Source organism: Chenopodium album, chromosome 16, assembly GCF_948465745.1.
Source record: "Chenopodium album chromosome 16, dcCheAlbu1.1, whole genome shotgun sequence".
NCBI lineage: Eukaryota > Viridiplantae > Streptophyta > Magnoliopsida > Caryophyllales > Amaranthaceae > Chenopodium > Chenopodium album.
The window spans coordinates 8,496,215-8,517,134 of record NC_137849.1 but is presented as its reverse complement, the minus strand read 5'-3'; the positions used below and the strand labels follow the sequence as shown (position 1 = coordinate 8,517,134).

The window sequence follows — 20,920 nt, the reverse complement described above, 5'->3', positions numbered from 1 at the left end:
GGTCCATGATATGGGTCCAATAATAGTGTAGTTGGATGGGGTTTGAAAAGACCTTTCCAACGATATATTATAGCCCAATTACGATGAATAATGAGGAAGTTATGGCCAAAATACTAAACTGAGCCCAAACCGGATTTTACCTACGACCGAATGATCATGTGGAGGGTCCAAATGTTTAATCCTATTCCTAAACTAATTAGGATTAATTAAAAGCTTCTATGAGTTTCTAAAAGATCTTAATTATCCTTTTTGAAAAGATAAAATCAAAGAGTTTGAAATTGAATAAAAACTTTCCTTTTTTAAAAACTTTCCTTTTTTAAGTCCTAATTCTATTCGAATTTAAAGATGTTCAAAGACAGTCAGATATTATTTTCGTGCCTCATAATCTTTATCCAAATCTTATATGGTTGGATATATCTTGAAATTATCTTTCCAATGATATATTATATTATTAATTCCGAGCTATAACGAAAAAGATATGAAAGGAATATGAAAGTTTATCTAAAACTGACATCGTCCCACTATTTCGGCCATATATTTTTATCTACAAAAGATTTTAATCCGATTCTAATTGGGTTGGAAAGTAGACTTCAAGAGCTTTCCAACGACATATTATATGACTTATTTTGACTTCTGAATCAAAAGTTATGATAAAAACAAAATCTGCAAAAACTGCTGACCGACGAGTTTTATTTCGATTCGAATTCGGATTCTTTTCTACTCCTTCGACCCTCTTTTTTTTCTTATAAATAGAGGTCATATCACCCCTTTTTCAATCATCAACAGTCACCAATCATCTCTCTTCTCTCTCTAAGATAAAGCTTATTCTCCCTCTATTCTTTTTCTAAGCCTAGCCCTTTTCAAAATACATCATACCGCGTTCACAAGTTCCTAGACACACCTAGCTAAGTTCGAAGTTGCCTTCGCCCTAGACGTGAAAGGTTGATAATTTCTGAGGGTTTGGTTCCAAATCCCTATTTCAATTATTTAATTTAATTGATTGATTCTATTTATTTTCCTTAAAGTTACTAACGCGTGTATTTTGTTATTAGAAAGAGATACGAGGCATCGAAGTAAGTGATTTAATTACTTTAATTATTGATCTTTTGATATAGAAATCATGCTTAGATTATCATATTAATTCCTAGTATCATGTTAGGATGTTATATTGCTTCCTAGTATCATGTTTAGGATTAACTAATATTTCTGATATTATTATGATGCTTCCTATTTCTTTCCTAATATCATGTTAGTATCATGCTAGGAATAAAGCTTTAATCTTTATTGTTTAGTGACATGCTATGGTTTGTTATTAATCTTGTTAGTATCATGCCTAGGATCTTGCTAATATTATTATGCTTTGAAATGGAGAATATTATGTTGATGATTGTGATTGTTTATTGTTGCTTGATATTATATTATTATTGTTATTGCTTGATCACGCCTCTCTTGCAGGATTAAAGGGAATTTGTACTTGAATCACGCTTAATAAGATAATTAATAATCTTTTTTAGGTTAATTTGATTATAATTCAAGTGATCGCCAATAATAGTTTTGCTTGTGCATTAAATTCAACCAACATAGATTAAACAGGTTTAGGGTTAACCTATTGATTGCATGTTAGTCAGAAAGTGCACATGGATGTGAGAAGAATAAAGTAGGGGCTTATTTTTAAGGCAGGATCAATCTCTTTTAGGTTGGATTTGTACCTTCATCCTCGAACTTCCAGTCATGGTTCCAGACCTATTGGAGTTAACGATCTCCTGGATCGTTAAGGGGTGTAACCTTCACCCTGTGAACGGTTTACAAGTTCCTAAAACTTGTTGGCGACTCTTTTACTCTAGCTTCCTTTCCTTTGGACGCCACCATGCTTAAGTGTATGATCACAGTGGGGCTCAAGTATGGGATGACTTGAAATATTCCCTACAATAATAAAGGATGTTTAATTAACATAAACATTTTTTTCATTATTAAAAAACATATTGTTGATTTATTTAAGGAATATGGACCTTTTATTTTTCTCCTCTACAATAATCTCTCATTTGTCCTAAAAAAATAAAAATGTGATTTTAATGACATGGGTAAAATCTTCATCAATACTTTAGTTTCTCTCTTCTCCCTAAAAATGGTGTTTCTAACTCAACTCCGCTCTCTCTCTCTCTAGTCTCTACCTTCCTCTTTCCTTCCCAAACCTCCTTCTTTCAATCACACATTTTCTCTCTCCTTGAAGATGAAGACCAAGTCACAGTTTACAGCTCAAACCAACTGTAAGGAGGGTGTGCCTATCGTAGGAGATCCTTCTCCTTAAATGCCCATGGCCCTTTAAAAGCCTAGGACTTTACACTTGTTAGGGTGTATTAGGATTTGAATTCCTGACTGTTTGGAGGACCTTGAATTAGAATTGATTCTATCATTACGCCTTTTTATAAGAAACAAGTAGGAGTCGCCAATGAGTTTTAGGAAAACTCATAAACCTTGTTCATGCCTTTTTCCTAAGTAGATTTCAAGGGATATTTAACACGAATCGTAAGTTTACCCATGCCCAAATTGGTCTAAATGTACTAGAAATGAGCTCAGGAGCGAGGGTACTAAAATAACGTTCCCTTTAAGGGGGAATCGCTATCCTAGCCCTAGTACGGCCTCTACTAGCTCTTCCTTTTTCACAATTTCATCACCAAACAATATATGCAACGCGATACCTAACAGATAAGTTAGTTGATTTTATTTACAAGCATTAATCACGTAGGAATTACATTGCAAAGGTCATTATTCTTATTTAATCAATATTTGTGAAAAGAACGATAAATAAACAAGATTCGCCTTGACTTAGGTGATCAACCAACAATTAATTATTCAATTCTATTCTTTATTTAACACAAGATACTATGTGGAATTAATTAATTAAAAGTTCGTTTAAAGTGATCAAACAACACTACTTAATTAATTAAAGGTTATTTAAACAAGAAAACAAAGGTGATTGATCTAAGTGCTCGGGAATTTACCACTTCTCCTTGCTAGATCTTCGTTTAGAACACTTATGGACTCCTTGTTCGGGAACCTCCACTGTAGTAACAAGTATTGAGGGGGGTGAGTGTTTAGGACAAAAGGGTTAAGAGCATACAAATTCACAAAATTTCTGCCAGAGTTTTTAGGTTAATTTTTGTCTGTTTCAGCCTCATATTAAGCCTCTATTTATAGGGAATTGATGCATTTAAGGTTTCGAGTATTCTGCCGCAGCAAGTGTCGCGCGCATCAGAATGTGTTGTGCGCGACAACCCAACGCAAGTGATTTAGATGCGCTGCTCAGGGAAGCGCAACTAGATGTCTTGCGCGCGGTGTTATGGTAAGATTCAATTTTATATTTTTATGAAATTCTGAATCTTTCGCAAGCGCATCACTAGACGTTGCGCTAGGTGTCACGCGCAACCATGTGAGTTGCGCGCGCCAGACCAGCACGACTCATTGAGATGCGCGCGGATTTTTCTGCGGAAGCATTGGTTTTTAACCTAGGCGCCTCTAAATCTGTCATAATTAGGTTTTAACCTCGGGCTTAAGCCTAATTATGATCGAGCTTAGTTAAATTGGACCTTAATTCATTTCGTTTTGGGTTAGGCTAATCATTTTGCATTCTCATGACTTAATTAGCTGTCCATAAGCATTCCTCACGTTGATCCAACACAAAGATGGTTTTATTTATCGTCATAGCACTTCCTGTTGGGATAGGAGGCTAAAAATAGATGTTTACAGTTAGCCCCCACTTTGATCGAGTCTAGAATAAACGAGGATCAAAGTAGACAAGAAAATAAATCCGAGACTCACTTTGCGAAGTTCCCTAAGAATAGACAATCTTTCAGTATTGTTAAGGATGTAATTTTCAAAATGAAATGTTTATTTTTTTTCTAGTAAATGTTCATTTTTTTATCTAGTATATGTTCATTTGCTGAGCGCGACCTCAGCCAAAAATTTGCGTTACCAACTTAGGCCCCGTTCTTTAGAGCTGCTCTGCTCTACTTTGCTCTGCTGTAATTTGCTCTGCTTCAATCTGCTCTGCTTTGCTCTACTTAAAAATAATACTTAATATTGAATTATTATAATAATAACTAATATTTAATAATAATAATAATAAATAATTAATATTTAATAATAATTATAAATAATTAATATTTTATAATAATAATAATTAATATTGAATAATTGTAATAATAATAATTAATATTTAATAATAATAATAATATTAAAAATTAATATTTAATAATAATAAATAATATTTAATAATAATATTATTAAAATTAATATTTAATAATAATAATAAATATATAATATTTAATAATTATAATAATAATTAATATGGAATAATAATAATAATAAAATATATAATATTTAATAATTATAATAATAATAATTAATATTGAATAATAATAATAATAAAAATAATAATAATAATTGATTTTTTATAAGAAAAATTAATAATTAAAGATAATAACTAATATTAAAGATAATAATAATTATTAATTTTTAATAATAGTAATAAAAATAATAATTAAACAATATTTAATAATAATAATAATAATAATAATAATAATAATAATAATAATTATAATATTTAATGATTATAATAATAATGCGATGATGATGATGATAATAATAATAATAATAATAAAGTATTATTATTATTATTATTATTATAGTAGTTGTAGTAGTAGTAGTAGTAGTAGTAGTAATAACAATAATAATAATAATAATAATAATAGTAAACCTATATATAAAGTGAAAGGGGGTTTTTGGTAATTGTAGACACCTGATTGTGTTTCCCCAAAACCAAACCCAGTGATGAGTATCTTTCACGTCATTTGATTATCGAACGAAGTGAAAGTATGAAAAGTCTTGTGATGCGGTTATTTTAATAAAAATATCTTCTTTCTGTTTTCGAAAATGTACTTTATTCATAAAAATGTCCAGTCCAATTTAGTTTTAGTCCATAATAAGGGTCCAATAATAGTGTAGTTGGATTGGGCTCGAAAAGAGCTTTCCAACGATATATTATAAGCCCAATTTCGATGAATAATGAGGAAGTCATGGCCAAAATACTAAATTAGGCCTGAGATGGTTTTATGGCCAATGATCTTGTGGAGAGCCAATTAATTAATATTCCTAAGTTATTAGGATTGATTTTAATCCTCTAGAATAATCTAGAAGGTTGTTTTGAGTTCTAGTAGAGTTAAGATTAATAATTATATCTTTATGAAAATAGAGAATTCTATTTGGATTAAAACAAGTGTTTTAAAAAGATTAAATCTGATTTTCAAAGATAAGTACGAGCGTTATTAATCGAATTTAATTTGATTAAGGATTCCGTACAGATTTTTAGAAAACGCGTGAATCAACGCGAAACGACAAAGTCAGCGTGCAACGACAAGCCCGTCGCATGGCGATAGGGCTGACGCGTCGCGCTGGACCCTGTTGTTCTGCGACAGGGGCAGTTTTACTCCTAATAGAATTCGGTCTTTTCTGATCGTTTCCGGGTTATTTTCTCTATAAATAGGGTCGTATTTCCCCCTTTTTAGGGATCAACAATTAACAATAATTCACAATTATTATCCAATATTCTTTCTCCTCTCTCTCAAGCTAGAAGCTTTTCTTTCTCTCTCTCTTTCTAAGCCTAGCCTTTTTTCAAACACAATTCCGCATTCACGAGTTCTAGACACACCTGCCCAAATTCGAAGTTGCCTTCGCCCTAAACGTGAAAGGTTGACAATTTTTGAGGGTTTGGTCCCAAATCCCTATTTCGATTATTTAAATTAATTGTTTGATTTAATATTTTTTTTGAAATTACTAACGTGTGTATCGTTTTGAAAGAAAGAGATACGAGGCAACAAAGTAAGTTATTCAATTGTTCTATTTCTGTAGGAATCATGCTTAGATTATTTTAATTCCTAGTATCATGTTAGGATGCTTTTATTGCTTTCTAATATCATGTTTAGGTTGCTTCCTATTTCTTCCATCATGTTAGTATCATGTTAGGGATAAAGATTTGATGTTTATTGTTTAGTGACATACTAGGATTTGTTATTAATCTTGTTAGTATCATACCTAGGATCTTGCTAATAATATTATTATGCTTTATTGAGATTATTGTTATGATGATGATTTATTGTATCAATTCCATGTTGCTTGATATATATTATTGTTATTGCTTGATCACACCCTCTCTTGTAGGTTTAAAGAGAATTTATACTTGTAATCACGTTTAATAAGATAATTAATAATCTTGTTTAGGCTAATGTGATTTTAATTCAAGTGATCGCCAATAATAGATTTGTTTGTGCATTAATATTCAACCAACATAGATAAACAGGTTTAGAATTAATATATTGATTGTATGTTAGTCAGAAAGCGCACATGAATATGAGAAAAATAAAGTAGAGGCCTATTTTTAGGGCAGATTCAATCTCTTTTAGGTTGGATTTATACCTTCATCTTCGGATATCCAGTCATGGTTCCAGACCACTATGAAGTTAGCGATCTCATGGATCGTGAAAGGGTGTAACCTTCACCCTGTGAATGGTTTACAAGTTCCTAAAACTTGTTGGCGACTCTTTTGCTCTAACTTCCTTCCCTTTGGATGCCACCATACTTAAATGTATGATCACAGTGGGGCTCAAGTGTGGGATGCTTGAAATATTCCCTGCAGTGATAAATTTCACTTTCCTAAAATACCCCTCTTATTTTTGTTTTTTTTTTTTTTTTATAAAAAAACTACAATCCTTAAAATAAAAAAAAAATACTGCCTAAAATAAACTACCATTTGAAAAAAAAAATCATTTGAAAAAAAAACCGGAGAATCAAGCTTAATAGATACTAGTAATTTATATTCACACGCACAAATTTTTGTGCGTCTCTTAGCTTGTAATAATAATAATAATAATAATAATAATAAATAATAATAATGAAATCTGCTCTGCTCCGCTCGGCTCTACTTTGCTTTGCTCTGCTCTGCTCTACTCTACTCTGCCCAGAAGTTCAAAAGAACAGGGCTAAATTGTATCTTTCAATTAGAGCTGCTCTTAGCAATTAAGGCCTAAAGATGGACCAACAACACATAGTCCGATTTTAAGGCCCAAAACGTTTCAAGTCCCAAAACGATTCAATTTTTGGGTTTTCCCGCCTAAACGCTCACCAGTCAACCTTCCACTCAACATTCTCCATTCCCCTTTTTAAAAAGTTTCCACTACTCACTCTTAATTTCAAACTCAAGAACAATAACCAAACGTCACTGAAATCATACCGAGAGTCGCAACTCGTGACTCACACTCATTCCAAATTTCCAACTTCAAATCTCACTTTCGTTTCAATCACAACAATTCTAATCACAAATTCCATTTACAAATTCCATCACCTTTAAAAATGGGGAAAGAGTTGGACCGCGGCGCCGATTCGGCGGCAACAACGACGACGGCAGCGTACGAGTCGACCGAGTCCGGGTCTCGAACTCCGAGGCTTTTTATTAAAGAAATGGTCATGAGAAATTTCAAATCTTATGCTGGTGAACAGCGTGTTGGCCCTTTTCACAAGGTTAGGGTTTATAATATATCATCAAATTCACTTCAATTGATTTCTTCTTCAAAAAATTGCTGAGTTTTTTAGATGTTGAATTTTGGTAGAGTTTTTCGGCTGTTGTTGGACCAAATGGAAGTGGGAAAAGTAATGTGATTGATGCTATGCTCTTTGTATTCGGAAAAAGGGCGAAACAGGTGATTTTAATTTCCAATTTTTATGAATAATTCTTGTTTATTGAACCATAATTACTTAATTTTGATAAAATGGACGATAAATTAATGGTGTTTGTACAAAAATTGTGATTCATTTTTGGTTTAATTGAATTAAGATTAGTCTAAGTGAATGATTTTGATTTTGAACTTCGCAGATGAGATTGAACAAAGTTTCTGAGCTTATTCACAACTCGACAAATCATCTGAACTTAGATAGTGCAGGTGTATCAGTCCATTTTCAAGAGATTATTGATCAGGTAAATTTATTTTTCGCCGATTTCTTGTTGCAGTAGTTTCTGAATAGGGGTTATATGATGGGGGATTTGTGGTTTCTGATGTTTTGTGTCATGTAGGATGATGGAGAATATGAAGTTGTTGTTGGGAGTGAATTTGTCATTACAAGGGTTGCATTTCGAGACAACTCTTCGAAGTATTACATTAATGATAGAACAAGTAACTTCACTGAAGTTACAACTAAATTGAAGGCAAAAGGAGTCGACTTGGATAATAATCGATTTTTGATCCTTCAGGTCTATTAGTTTTTTTTGAAATTTAATTTTTTGGTTCAATTTTCTTCTGTTTGTTTCAATGTATTTCATACAAAGTAACTCATGTTGGTTGGATGTTGTTGTTGGGTTGTTAACTAGGGTGAGGTTGAACAAATTTCACTAATGAAGCCGAAAGCTCAAGGACCTCATGATGAAGGGTTTCTTGAATACTTTGAGGATATAATTGGGACTAATAAATATGTGGAGAAGATAGAAGAGTCTTCTAAGCAGTGAGTTTTCTATATTCAGCTTTTAGTATTGCAAGATGATAAGTAATTTTCTTTGTATTTTTGGTAATGCTATTTAATCTTGGTGAAGTTGGTTCAATTTTTTTTTTTGATCTCAGGACATTTGAAGTTGTGTAATATGGAGGAACTGAATAGATTTAGGTGGTTTAAACAAAAATCTTTAAATAAAATTTATAGAGCAATTGGACCTTTCATGGTTGTATTCTTGTATAAGCATATTAGCTGTGAGCTGCTTTTGCATCGTGCTGTACTCCTGTCAGGTTTAAGATTACAGCAACACATTCATTAACTTTGTTTAATAAAATCTGCGTCATCAGGTTAGAAGATCTAAACGAGAAGAGGTCTGGAGTTGTGCAGATGGTCAAGTTGGCCGAGAAAGAAAGAGACAGCTTAGAGGTATTCACTATTATATATTTCATTATAGTCTTTGTGCGTGTTATGGACTTTGAAGAGGCAAATGAAAGTCTTTTAGTCTTTTACTGAATCTGTATTCTCATGATTAACAGGATGTGAAGAACGAGGCAGAATCGTATATGCTGAAGGAACTTTCACTGTTTAAATGGCAAGAGAAAGCTACAAAGCTTGCTGCTGAGGACAACAATGCTAAAATGGCTGAGCTGCTAAATAACTTGTCCAGCTTGGAAGAGAATTTGAAGTTGAAAAGGTGTTCTTGGTCATATGTGATTAATACAATTTTCCTCTTACATGAGTGTATTTGCTAATGTCATTTTAAACACTTGTCTCAGAGAGGAGATCAAGGGAAATAAATCTACTTTGAAGGAGCTTGAGACTTTGCACAATAAATATCTCAAGAGACAAGAGGTTTGCATCATTTGATTTCAACCTTTTATATTTCGTATATAGTTGCACATTTTAGGTGTTGAAGCTGATATTAGCACTTCCGCTAAATCTTGATTGCTTTGTCTATTGTGTGTTATGCATGTTGGAAATCCCAGGAACTTGATTATGACCTCAGGAGTTGCAAAGAGGAGTTTAAAGAGTTTGAAAGGCAAGATGTAAAATATCGTGAAGATTATAAGCACATGAAGCAAAAAATAAAAAAGCTTGAAGATAAAATTGATAAGGTTGGATTAATGTCATTGATTGAACATACCACTATTTTGGCAAATTTCTAACCATTGGTTTCAAAATAGGATTCGTCGAAGATCAATGACTTTACAAAGGAGTGTGAGAATGCCACACAAGCAATTCCGAAATTAGAGGAAGATATTCCTAAGCTGCAAAAGCGCTTGGTGGAAGAAGAGAAGGTTTTGGAAGAAATAAAAGAGAAATCTAAAGGTGGATTTTCACTTTTATATAAGTTTGTGATGCATTGTCATTTTCTGCTGCCTGAGTGATTTATTAATGTTCATGCTGTACTTTTATGTTATGTGTTCTAATTTCTCAAAGGACTGCCGAACCTTCCGAAGTCTATATAGTTTAAGAAAAATGTTTGTCAGAATATACTGCTCGTCTTTGTTGCCTGGATTTTTGTGCAAGTTTTGTAGTTTAGATTTCCCAAGCTTTTTTTTTTTTTTTTTTAATCACATAAATGCTTTGATAGATCTCTGAAATAGCTATTTCCATTGCTTTGGCAATTTAAGCTTTCAAATTTTAATTTCTATAAATATTTTGAAATCTTTGAGCAGTCACTATTCCAAATATAGCTAGGTGCATTGAATCATTAGAGTTTTGTTTCTTTTAAAATTTTCTTGTTCATATTTTACAGACTTGTGTTAGCTGGTTTTTGGTAAACCTGCATGCTAAATATCTTTGATAAATTGTTATTATTTTACAGCGTAATCTGTTCTATTTTTTATGCTATATTTGTTATAGTACTGAGAATATTTTTTGTGATGGACAATGGTTGTATTGTCTTCATCTTAAAATTTGAAAATTCAGTTAGAAACTATCTTCCAACTTGATCCTGAACCTGAACTTGATCTCAGATTCTAATATTCTATACATCTTTTGTGAAAAATGTCAATCTTGATGAATCTTTTTTCTTTGAAAATGAAATTAGGGGAAACTGAGATTCATCGTTCTGAGTTGGCCAAGGTTCGCGCTGAGTTGGAACCTTGGGAGAATCAATTGATGGAACATAAAGGGAAACTGGAAGTTGCATCTACAGAGCGGAAGCTTTTAAATGATAAGGTGATTCAAAAAGCATAAGCAACTATGATGTCGGTGTCACTCAGCTATGCATGCATTTGATAAAAAGTGCTCTAATTTTTGAACTAAATTGTTGAATTGCTATATCGCTTATGTGATCAGTGGACCAAATGCAGTGCCTTCATGGCTGTGGGGAAGATGATTTATTGAGCTGTAGGTGAGGCGTGCCTTGTAGAGCATGATGTAATTACAGTAGTTAAGTTTTTGCATGGGATGATTTACTGCAGTTGTTATGTGCTACCTAGTGCCTGATAAATTACAAAAGTACTTGTTTTTTGTACTCCCTCCGTTCTCAATTTAAAGTTTCATTTTCTTTTTTCACAAGTTTATAGGATAATAAATAGAAAATATGGTAGTAGGGTTTGGTTGGTTAAAAGGGAATAAATGAAATAAGAGAGTTTAGTTTGGTTAATTAAATGTGAAATACAAAATAAATAAGGTAGAATGAGACTTTTAGTTAGGAACAAAGTTTTGGTGAGAAATGAAATATTTTTTTGGATGCAATAATGTATTTTGATGCAATATGTTTGAAGCTCATTAGCTTGATTTTTCGTATTTTTTTTTTTTTAAAAGTAAATGCCTAGCTATTGACCCTAGAAATATGTGCCTTGCTTTGGAGATGGTTCTCGTCTTATGCATCAGCTTCAAGTGTGATGTCATGTTTGGACACCCTGTGACTTTGAAACTCTTGGTATGGTAGATTTGTAGTATTCTGGTTTTGGAATAGGTAGACTGCTGCGTTCTTATGCTAAATTCTTGATTTAATGTGCATAAATGTCATATATTTGATTATTCACAGGTTATAACTCAACTGGAAAGTTGTTTTAATGTATTTGGTTGGATTGTTGGAAGAATTATGATGCTTTTCTGTTCTGTTTTGTTATGTTGAGCTCATGTACTTGCCTTTCATGAGTATGATCTTTATGTGTTAAAAGTGTTTTATTTGTTTATTTCAGCATGAAGGTGCACAAAAGGCTTTTGAGGATGCTAGAAAGCAGCTGGAAGATATAAGTGATAAGATTAACTCTAAATCTGCTGCAATCACAAGCTTTAAAAACGATTTGGATAAAAAAAAGTCTGAGGCTGCTAATGCTCGTAAAGTAGAGCAAGTAAGTGCATTATTGGTTCAACTTTTTGTTTATGATTGATACTTTGTCAGAACTTGCGTATAATTTTATCAGAGCCAGCTAGAAGACTGACCTTTTGTGGCTGGACAGGAATGTGTCAAGGAACAAGAATCTTTGATTCCTCTTGAGCAAGCTGCAAGACAAAAGGTTGCTGAGCTTGTATCTGTTATGGAATCTGAGAGGAGCCAAGGATCTGTGTTGAAAGAGATCTTAAGAGCAAAGGAAACAGATCAGATAAAGGGAATACATGGGCGAATGGGTGATTTGGGTGCTATAGATGGTGAGTCTGTAGATGCAAAACAGTTGACCATAGTTGCTTTTATGACACTGTTTTATGATGTGTGAATCAGTTCTGGGGATTATTCTTTGTGTTCGATTCTGTCATGTCCTGTATCTTCACAGTAAAATATATCATATTGTAATGTTATGGTCTACTTTTGGCTCCTTATATTCCTATCTTATTGACTTTATTCACTTGTTTTTGTTTCCAATGCAGCTAAATATGATGTTGCTGTGTCAACAGCATGCCTTGGCCTTGACTATATTCTTGTAGAGACAGCTGAAGCAGCCCAAAAATGTGTAGATTTGCTACGTGAGAAAAACCTTGGTGTTGCGACCTTCATGATACTGGTACACTTTAAATATTCTTTCATCGAAATCACTAGTTCTATTGTTGATGACGTCATATCTCAGAAGTAGTCCAAAATTTCCAAGGATGATGATTGCTAGCACATCTAAGTTACGTATCTCATCTCTTTAAAGAAATGAAATAGTAATTTAATGTAACAAAGTGAGGTGCAGACTATATAGTCGCCAAAAGAAATTTGAGCTTATCAACTGTCATTGATGTTGATTCCTTAAATTAGGAACAGCTTTAGCAAATTAAGCTTTTCAATAGAAAATTATTTTAACTTGTGTATTGATTTTTAAAAGTTTGTGTGATTGTTCTTTCTGTTTCATATTGTTTTTGAAAATTGGGTTGGTAGATATATAAAATCAGCATATTGGTGGGCATGACATGTGATAGTTATAATATCTAATGGGACCATTAGGCTTGCAATATTGTTGAAAGAATTTTCAACCATTGTGTTTTTGTACCCAAAAAAAAAGAATGAAACAACTTGTGAGTTGGGATTGTCTTGTTAAGGAGGTGTGAAAAACACTGGGAGGAGATACCAAGAATGCCCATGTGACTACGATCAAAGGAAAGAGAAATAAGGTGGGTAATAATGGATATTATTAAATTTACTCAAGGATATCATCAAATTTATATAAGGGTATAAAGAGGTGTGTGAACACATGAAAAAAAGGTTTATGAAAGCATAACATAAAGGGAAATGGTGCAAATAAAATGTAATTTCCAAAAAACGAAAATGGTGCAATTAAACAAAAATCGAAGGAAGTAATTGACATAAGACATATCATTCTAGCATGTTAAGGGTCTCTTATGGAAGAAGAAGAAGAAGAGCTGGAAACTTTCAAAATGGGAAACTACACTCTAGCAGTCTGTATGGATTATTACTGTTCAATGGCCTGTTGGCCTGTTGTATATCAGGTTTATGTTACTGTGGTAGGACTTAGGATGAGTAAACTTGAGATTAGCCTGCATCATTAGAAAAGATCAGCACAGAAATTGAATTTGCAGATATCTTGATGACCTTTTTCCTGTGGAATACTTCTTTGGAAATTGGTTTTATTCTTAGTTTAATAATTACAAAACCGAGGTATATGCTTGCTTTAATTGGGATTTTGACTGGCATGACCGCAAAGCAGACTCTTGATTCTTGAAAGAAATGAATTTTGTTGAACACATTTTTTTGTTTCCTTTTGTATTAGCATTTCCTGGATCTGTGGTACAGCATCCAGGTTTATATATTAACAACTGTAGTCCTGTGTTTCCACAAGATATGCTGTTTGAATTCCATAAGGCAAGTTTTACGTAGACAAACGTTGAATTTAGCTCTTCCTTTTTGCAGGAGAAACAAGAGAGACATGGTGATCAGTTGAAGAGAAAAGTAAATACCCCGGAGGGTGTTCCTCGGCTTTTTGACTTGATTACAGTCAAGAATGAAAGATTAAAGCTTGCATTTTTTGAGTTGCTTAAAAACACTGTTGTGGCGAAAGACCTTGAGCAGGTAATGTTTTCATCAAAAGCATCTTAGTATGTTACTTTGACCCCATATTTTCGCTCTTTAATTTTTCTGACTACTTCGAGAAGATATTTCCCTTGGTGATGTTGCGTTGTTATCAGTTGCCAATGTTGCACTTAGCAAGAAAAATGTATTGACATGTGTTGACTAGGTTATACATATTGAGTTATTTGTAAGCCTTGATTAGTTTAAATTTAAGTACTAGCCTTTGACCTGAGCTAAGCACTTATATTGTTTATTTTTATTATAGTATTAGCTTTAAATTTTTTATATTTTTGATTTAAATTTGCACATCTGAAGTTTAAAATCCTGATAACTAGATTTGAACAAAATTAGTCTATCTAAAAGAAATCTCAGAAATCAGTCGATCTGTTTTCTATTATTTTTATCTTCTATATACTGCACTTTCCACTTTTCCAGTGATACTCCTAAAGTAATATCTGTACGTAACTCTTATCAAAATAAATACAGAAATAACTAACTGCAAGTAATACTTGGCAAACAATACAATAAGTTCATGGTTTCTATATCATAATTATAACTTCTAAAGTTGTTTAAGAGATAAAAACATGTTTATTGCTGAGCTTATCTTTTATCGAAAACCTTAGTTATTTATCTGTGTTTTTGTAGACCCATGGAAGTTGTTAGATTTCGGAATGATGTTGCCCCCTATAGTAGTTGAATCCCTTTTTGTTTCATTATTCTATAGGAAAATGGTACATTTCATATTTTGGCATAGAAAAACAATTTAGGCAGAAAATTGTTAATGAGAAAATGATGTGTACTTCTAGAAGGAATTTGCTTATTGCTTTAATAGGAAATTGAAGTATATAAAATAGACAGTCCCAAATCAGTAGAAGAATTGGGTTATATGAGTAACTGGATGATGTTATCTTAAGTTATACTTTGTTTAATAATATCTTACCATAGAATGACTAAGGGAGAGATTAATCATTTTTATTTGGCTGGTGCATGTTCTTATCCTTTTTTACTAGGGAAATGTCTACCCAAAAGGCTGAGGTGATGAAAGCTATTATAATTTACAGCATTACACTGTTTCTATGTCAGTTGCTTGATGGTGGTTCAATAAGATCAAGACTCAATTGTTTAATGGAACTCCCAATAAGATAAAAGAAAGTTCTTAGCAACAATCTGTTGTGAAATCTGTTTAAGTGTTAACTTGCTTGTGGAGGCTCCTGTGATGATTTATCTAACTGTCTTTTTGTAGGCATCACGCATAGCTTATGGTCAGAGCAGAGACTTCAGGAGAGTGGTTACACTGGAAGGTGCTCTCTTTGAAAAATCCGGGACTATGAGTGGAGGGGGGAATAAACCACGTGGAGGGAAAATGGGAACATCTATTCGTGCTGACACTGTTTCTAAAGAAGCTGTTGCTGATGCTGAAAAGGAACTTTCTATTTTGGTTGATAAACTAAATGCAATTCGGAGAAAAATTGCTGATTCTGTTCAGAGTTATCAGTCTTTAGACAAAGCCATCCAACACTTAGAGATGGAATTAGCTAAGAGTCAGAAAGAGGTGAATCCTGAGATTGAAATTTTGTATAAGATAGCACATTTTTTTTCATTGTTCCCGCTAATAACAGGTTGACTTTTGACTTGATTTGACTTTACAGATTGACAGTATGAATACTCAAAATGATTATCTAAAGAATCAACTTGAGTCTCTGAAGTCTGCTGCAAAACCAAAAAAGGAAGAAGTATCCAGGCTTGCTGCGCTCCAAAATATAATAAATGCAGAAGAGAAGGAGATTGCCAAACTTACACAGGGTTCTAAGAAATTGAAGGAGAAGGTATGATAATTGCATTTGAAGTAATATTTCTTCTACCTTCATTTTCATCATGAAGTTTGTTGACTGGCTGATAATTGAAATGTGAGTGCTTAGCAACTAAATGTAGAATTTTTTTTTTTTTTTTTTCATTGAATTCCAGGCATCAGAGCTTCAAAATAAGATAGAGAATGCTGGCGGTAAAATACTTAAAAACCAAAAAGCAAAGGTCGACAAACTCCAGTCTGTAAGTATCTGACATGGTGCTGACTGCATTCATTTTTAAAGAGGATTTCTAAATAAGAATTTGCCACTGATAGCTCTATTGTGTCATTAGGATATTGACAAACACGGGACAGAGATAAATCGTCATAAAGTTCGAATAGAGACTGGTGAAAAAATGATAAAAAAGCTGACTAAAGGGATAGGGGATTCAAAGAAAGAACAGGAATTTCTTCATCAAGAGAGGGAAAAGATGCAGTCAACATTTAAGGCAATAGAACAGAAGGCATTTGCTGTTCAAGAGAATTACAAAAAGACAGAGAAGGTCTTTCTCAGTCAATCTTGTTAATTAGAGTTCAACTTCAGTTAATAATTTGTGTTGCTAATTGACTCTTTAATCCTTGCTAATTTACACTATCAGCTGCTTGGTGAACATAGAGAAGTTCTGGACAAAGCAAAATCTGACTATGAGAGCCTGAAGAGGAAAATGGATGAACTGCGGGCAACTGAGGTAGAATCTCTTGTTTTAAATGTTTCTAGTTTAAATTTCATTTTTATCTTCCCATATTTAGTAATAGGTGATGCTGGTATAGGTTGATGCTGATTTCAAACTTAAAGACATGAAGAAACTTCACAAAGAGATGGAAGTTAAGGAGAGGGGATACAATAAAAAGTTTGATGACTTGCAGAATGCTATCATGAAGCATATGGAGCAGTATGAACTGACCTATTTGTACTTAGTTTGTTTGCAAAGACTTATTCTGAACATATTACATTATGTATAATCTGATGTTTTCAGAATTGCAAAAGACTCTGTAGATCAAGAAAAACTAAAATCAACACTGGAAGACGAGACTCTTTCCGTGCCTTGTAACCTTAAAAAGGCCTTCGAGATGGTAGCTTTGCTGGAAGCACAACTGAAAGAAATGAATCCCAATCTTGATTCAATCTCTGAGTACTTTTCTCCCTATTGACTCAAATTCTTTGAATTTATGCTGCTGCAAACAGGTTACTAATTTATTGTCCAACATTTTAGATATCGTAAAAAGGTGGCATCATACAATGAGCGGGTAGATGAGCTTAATGAAGTTACTCAAGAGCGTGATGACATTAAGAAACAGTACGATGAATGGAGAAAGAAAAGGTTAGTTTATTCTTTCCTCGTTTGTCCTGTCTTTACCTTGGCATAATTTTATGCTTTTGAACTAATGTGGGAACACTTGTTTTCAGGTTAGACGAGTTCATGGCTGGATTTAATACCATATCTCTGAAGTTGAAGGAAATGTATCAGGTCTGTAATTGATGGTTGTAAATATTTCGTCAGTATCTATGTTTATTTATCCTTGCTTGTTTGGAATAGTTTGGGAAAGGCATATGAAGTAGAGTGATATCTGAAATTGCTTAATGCTTATGAGTGATTTTCATATTGAATATATTAGTTGCCTTCTGTCTTTTCAGCTTGACTGTTTTATCTATCTTTTAGGGTGCTGCTTCCTTTGTTTCTCAATAATAATATGTAGTTAATGTTAGCATGTTTTATAGTGTAATTAGTTAAAATGTACTTATTTAAATTTAGAAAGTGTATGCTTGTTTCTTTGAATGATATCTATGGTACATCGGTACCACATTTGTGTAGCTATAATGCTCATATACTTAATAATTGTGAGCCACCCTGTCATGCTAATGCACCTAGTAGATGATAACATGGATCAAATTCTTAAGGAAGTTGGCACATGTTAAGTTTTTATCGTGCATCTCCTACATGCATCCTCTTCCACACTTTGTTTGGATAGGAGGAAATAGAAGGAAGAGAAAGGGAGGGGAACAAACTCTCTTATTTGGGTAAAAAGATTGGGGGAAGGAAGGGAAAGGAGGAGGGATCCATTTTCCCTCTCTCTTTAATAACCATAATCTCTCCAAAATTGTAGAGATTTGGAGGGAAAATGAAGCCCATCTATCCCTTCCTTTCTTTTCCCTTCCTCTTCTTTTCCTCCCCTTCCTTTCCTTCCTATTTCCTATCCAAATAAAGCGCCAGTGTATTTGTGCATCATAAAGTGATTTTGTTTTTATGACTGAGATGCAGATGATTACACTTGGCGGAGATGCAGAGCTGGAGTTAGTGGACTCTTTAGATCCTTTTTCTGAAGGGGTGGTCTTCAGCGTGAGACCACCTAAAAAGAGCTGGAAGAATATTGCAAATTTGTCAGGTGGTGAAAAGGTAAATTGCTAAATGTTATTCAGTTTCGTTTCAAACACTGCTCTCTTAATTTCCCTGATGCTGGTCTTAACCTTTACTGGTTTACCTTTTTCCTTTCAGACTCTCAGCTCTTTAGCGCTTATTTTTGCTCTTCATCACTACAAACCTACCCCACTTTATGTGATGGATGAAATTGATGCTGCACTTGGTATCTTCTTAAATCATTCAAGTCTTCTTTTTTATTTTATTTTATTTTTATTATTTTTTTTGGGTTGTTAAATATCGCCCTCGAATATCTAACTATCGCCTGTAAAATAAAATAAAATTACGTACTTATCCTTATAATAACAATTATAAAAATAATTAAATTTACCTTAATTTCACACTTTTACCGTACACAAAAATTTTAACCGTTCTCTCTAGTGGTCAACAGCCACCAACGCTCATCGGTCAACCATTCCAACCACCGTGATTTTCAAAATCAAACAAATTTTTTAAATTAAAAACCGTACGAACTCGGTACGTTGCGATAATTTTTTTATAAAAATTCGAAACCCAGGAAAACGCCTAGGATTTTCGAAAACCCCAGTGTGAAACGCCTAGTTTTTTTGAATATCCTAGGATGTTTCGAAAAAACTAGGCGTTTCAGCTTAGGATTTTCGAAAATCCTAGGCGTTTTCCTGGGTTTTGATTTTCGATCCAAAAATAAAACAAATTGGTAAAAATCTAAACTATAAACAAATTAATGAAGTTGTATTTTTTTTTTTTTTTTAAAAAAACAATAATAATAAACAACAATAGCGAAAAATAAAAAAACCGAATTTAAAAAAAAAAAAAATTAATACCAGGCAAACGCCTGTTTTTTCGAACGTCCTAGGCTCAAACTCCTAGTTCGTGCAAACAACCGTGTAGTTGTTCGAAAAAACTAGGCGTTTGAGCTTGGGACGTTCGAAAAAACTGGGTGTTTGCCTGCGATTTCAGAAAATAAAAAAAAAACAAATCTTTTCTCCGGCGACCGACTTCCCTTTGTCCTTCCTCGTCATTACCGTGGCTGTGTAGATCGTGAAACCGAAGGTAAAAGGAGTTGGTGGTTAAAAGAGGAAGTGGTGTTGGTAGTGGTGGGTAGTATGAAGAGGTGGTGGTGGTTGTTGTTTAGGGAGAGAATTATGTTTAAGAGGGTGAACAGGGAGTGAGAGTATGAGGGGTAATTTTTTTGATAAAGTAAGGGTAAATTTGTAATTTTTTTTTTCTGGCGTTAGTTAGATATTCAAAGACGACGTTTAGCTTTTTACTTTTTTTTTTTAATTAATTTATTTATTTTTAAATCCTTAAATTTGTGGATTTCTGCTGAAGTGAGTTTGCTGGATCTCGTCTTGGCAGATTTCAAGAACGTTTCAATCGTTGGGCACTACGTAAAGGATCGTACAAAAAATGCTCAGTTTGTAATCATAAGGTTGATATTTTTATAATCTCATATGTCAAATTGTTATATATTTTCCTGACCTTACAATCTTATCTGTTCATTCTTATGTATCCTGCAGCCTCAGAAATAACATGTTTGAGTTGGCTGACCGTCTTGTTGGTATTTATAAAACTGATAATTGCACAAAGAGCATAACAATTAACCCTGGTAGTTTTGCGGTCTGTCAAAAGGCTGCCTGAAGAAGGATGGAGCGGTTCTGAATTTGGAACAAATCATAATTCTTTGCATTAGGTTGGCTGATTTATGAATGCGGCGATATTTATTGGTTACTGAAGGCCTAATGTATTAAACGTCATATAAACATGCCTGTAAATTGTTGTACACTCGGTATTGATAAATTTATGTTCATACTAGTTTAGCCTAATATTTATGTATTTATTGCTAGTTTTTGCTTCTTACGCAACATTAGTGATCATGGTTAGAAACTTTTGAAAATAAAATAAAGGTGTATTGTTATAGTTATTAGCCATATGGACACGCCTTCACTCCCTTTCCATCATAATGATGTCATCTTATAATTTTTCGATTTTGAATCACATAAAATGTTCATTTTTATATGGGTAAATGTTTAATTTTGTATTATTAAATATTCAATCCCGCTAATACTACGTGGTATATTCAAATTACTCCCTCAATTCTTAAATTATATTCCTATTTCTCTCTATTATGTGAGGAATAAATGCTAAAAGTAGGAATGTAATTTAGGGACGGAGGGAGTAGTATTTTTATTCCACATTTATTTTTAGACAGTTTTTTTATATTAATTTGTCTTATTGTTTAGTTAAATTAATAGGCTTTGTTTGAAAATATATCTTTCAATATAGATATTAATTGATTCAATTACAAGTACTACCTTCGTTAAGTTTTATTTGCAACTTTGGGGGTGAACACGGAACCCAAGTCAAAATTTCCAAATGGTGATCAGTAAAAGCTTATGCATGAGATAATGTGGAAAGAGAAAGTGTGGGGACCAATTTAACCCCTAGAAAAGGAGGGATTTTTTCTCGTATTTTTTTTGGTAGGATTCCTGTTCCCTCCTTTTCCCTCCTAACATTATGGCTACTTTTAAATATTTTAAACTTTTCACAAATTTTAGGATTGAAAGTTTCCCTCCATTACAAAAGCAGGGGTTCAATATTAAAGGACCATATAAATACAACCACCCCTTGCAGTTTTTTCACCACTTCTTCTCTCAAGTCTCCACAAAAAATTTACAG

At 33.1% G+C, this 20,920-nt stretch overlaps 1 protein-coding gene across 1 annotated transcript; it reads left to right on the top strand.

Moving 5' to 3' along the window:
* The first annotated feature begins 7,269 nt into the window (after positions 1 to 7,269).
* Positions 7,270 to 20,165, top strand: LOC145584841 (structural maintenance of chromosomes protein 4-like). The gene is made up of 28 exons (XM_081641629.1): positions 7,270 to 7,572; positions 7,662 to 7,751; positions 7,925 to 8,026; positions 8,123 to 8,299; positions 8,417 to 8,547; positions 8,883 to 8,961; positions 9,072 to 9,229; positions 9,312 to 9,387; positions 9,522 to 9,650; positions 9,720 to 9,864; positions 10,589 to 10,719; positions 11,694 to 11,846; positions 11,955 to 12,144; positions 12,361 to 12,494; positions 13,841 to 13,999; positions 15,243 to 15,551; positions 15,649 to 15,825; positions 15,965 to 16,048; positions 16,139 to 16,348; positions 16,445 to 16,534; positions 16,617 to 16,738; positions 16,823 to 16,978; positions 17,060 to 17,167; positions 17,254 to 17,314; positions 18,107 to 18,241; positions 18,341 to 18,428; positions 19,601 to 19,673; positions 19,762 to 20,165. Exons 1-28 carry the CDS (start codon positions 7,405 to 7,407, stop codon positions 19,880 to 19,882), a joined length of 3,756 nt encoding a protein of 1,251 aa, XP_081497755.1. The 5' UTR covers positions 7,270 to 7,404; the 3' UTR covers positions 19,883 to 20,165.
* Positions 20,166 to 20,920: the final 755 nt, after the last annotated feature.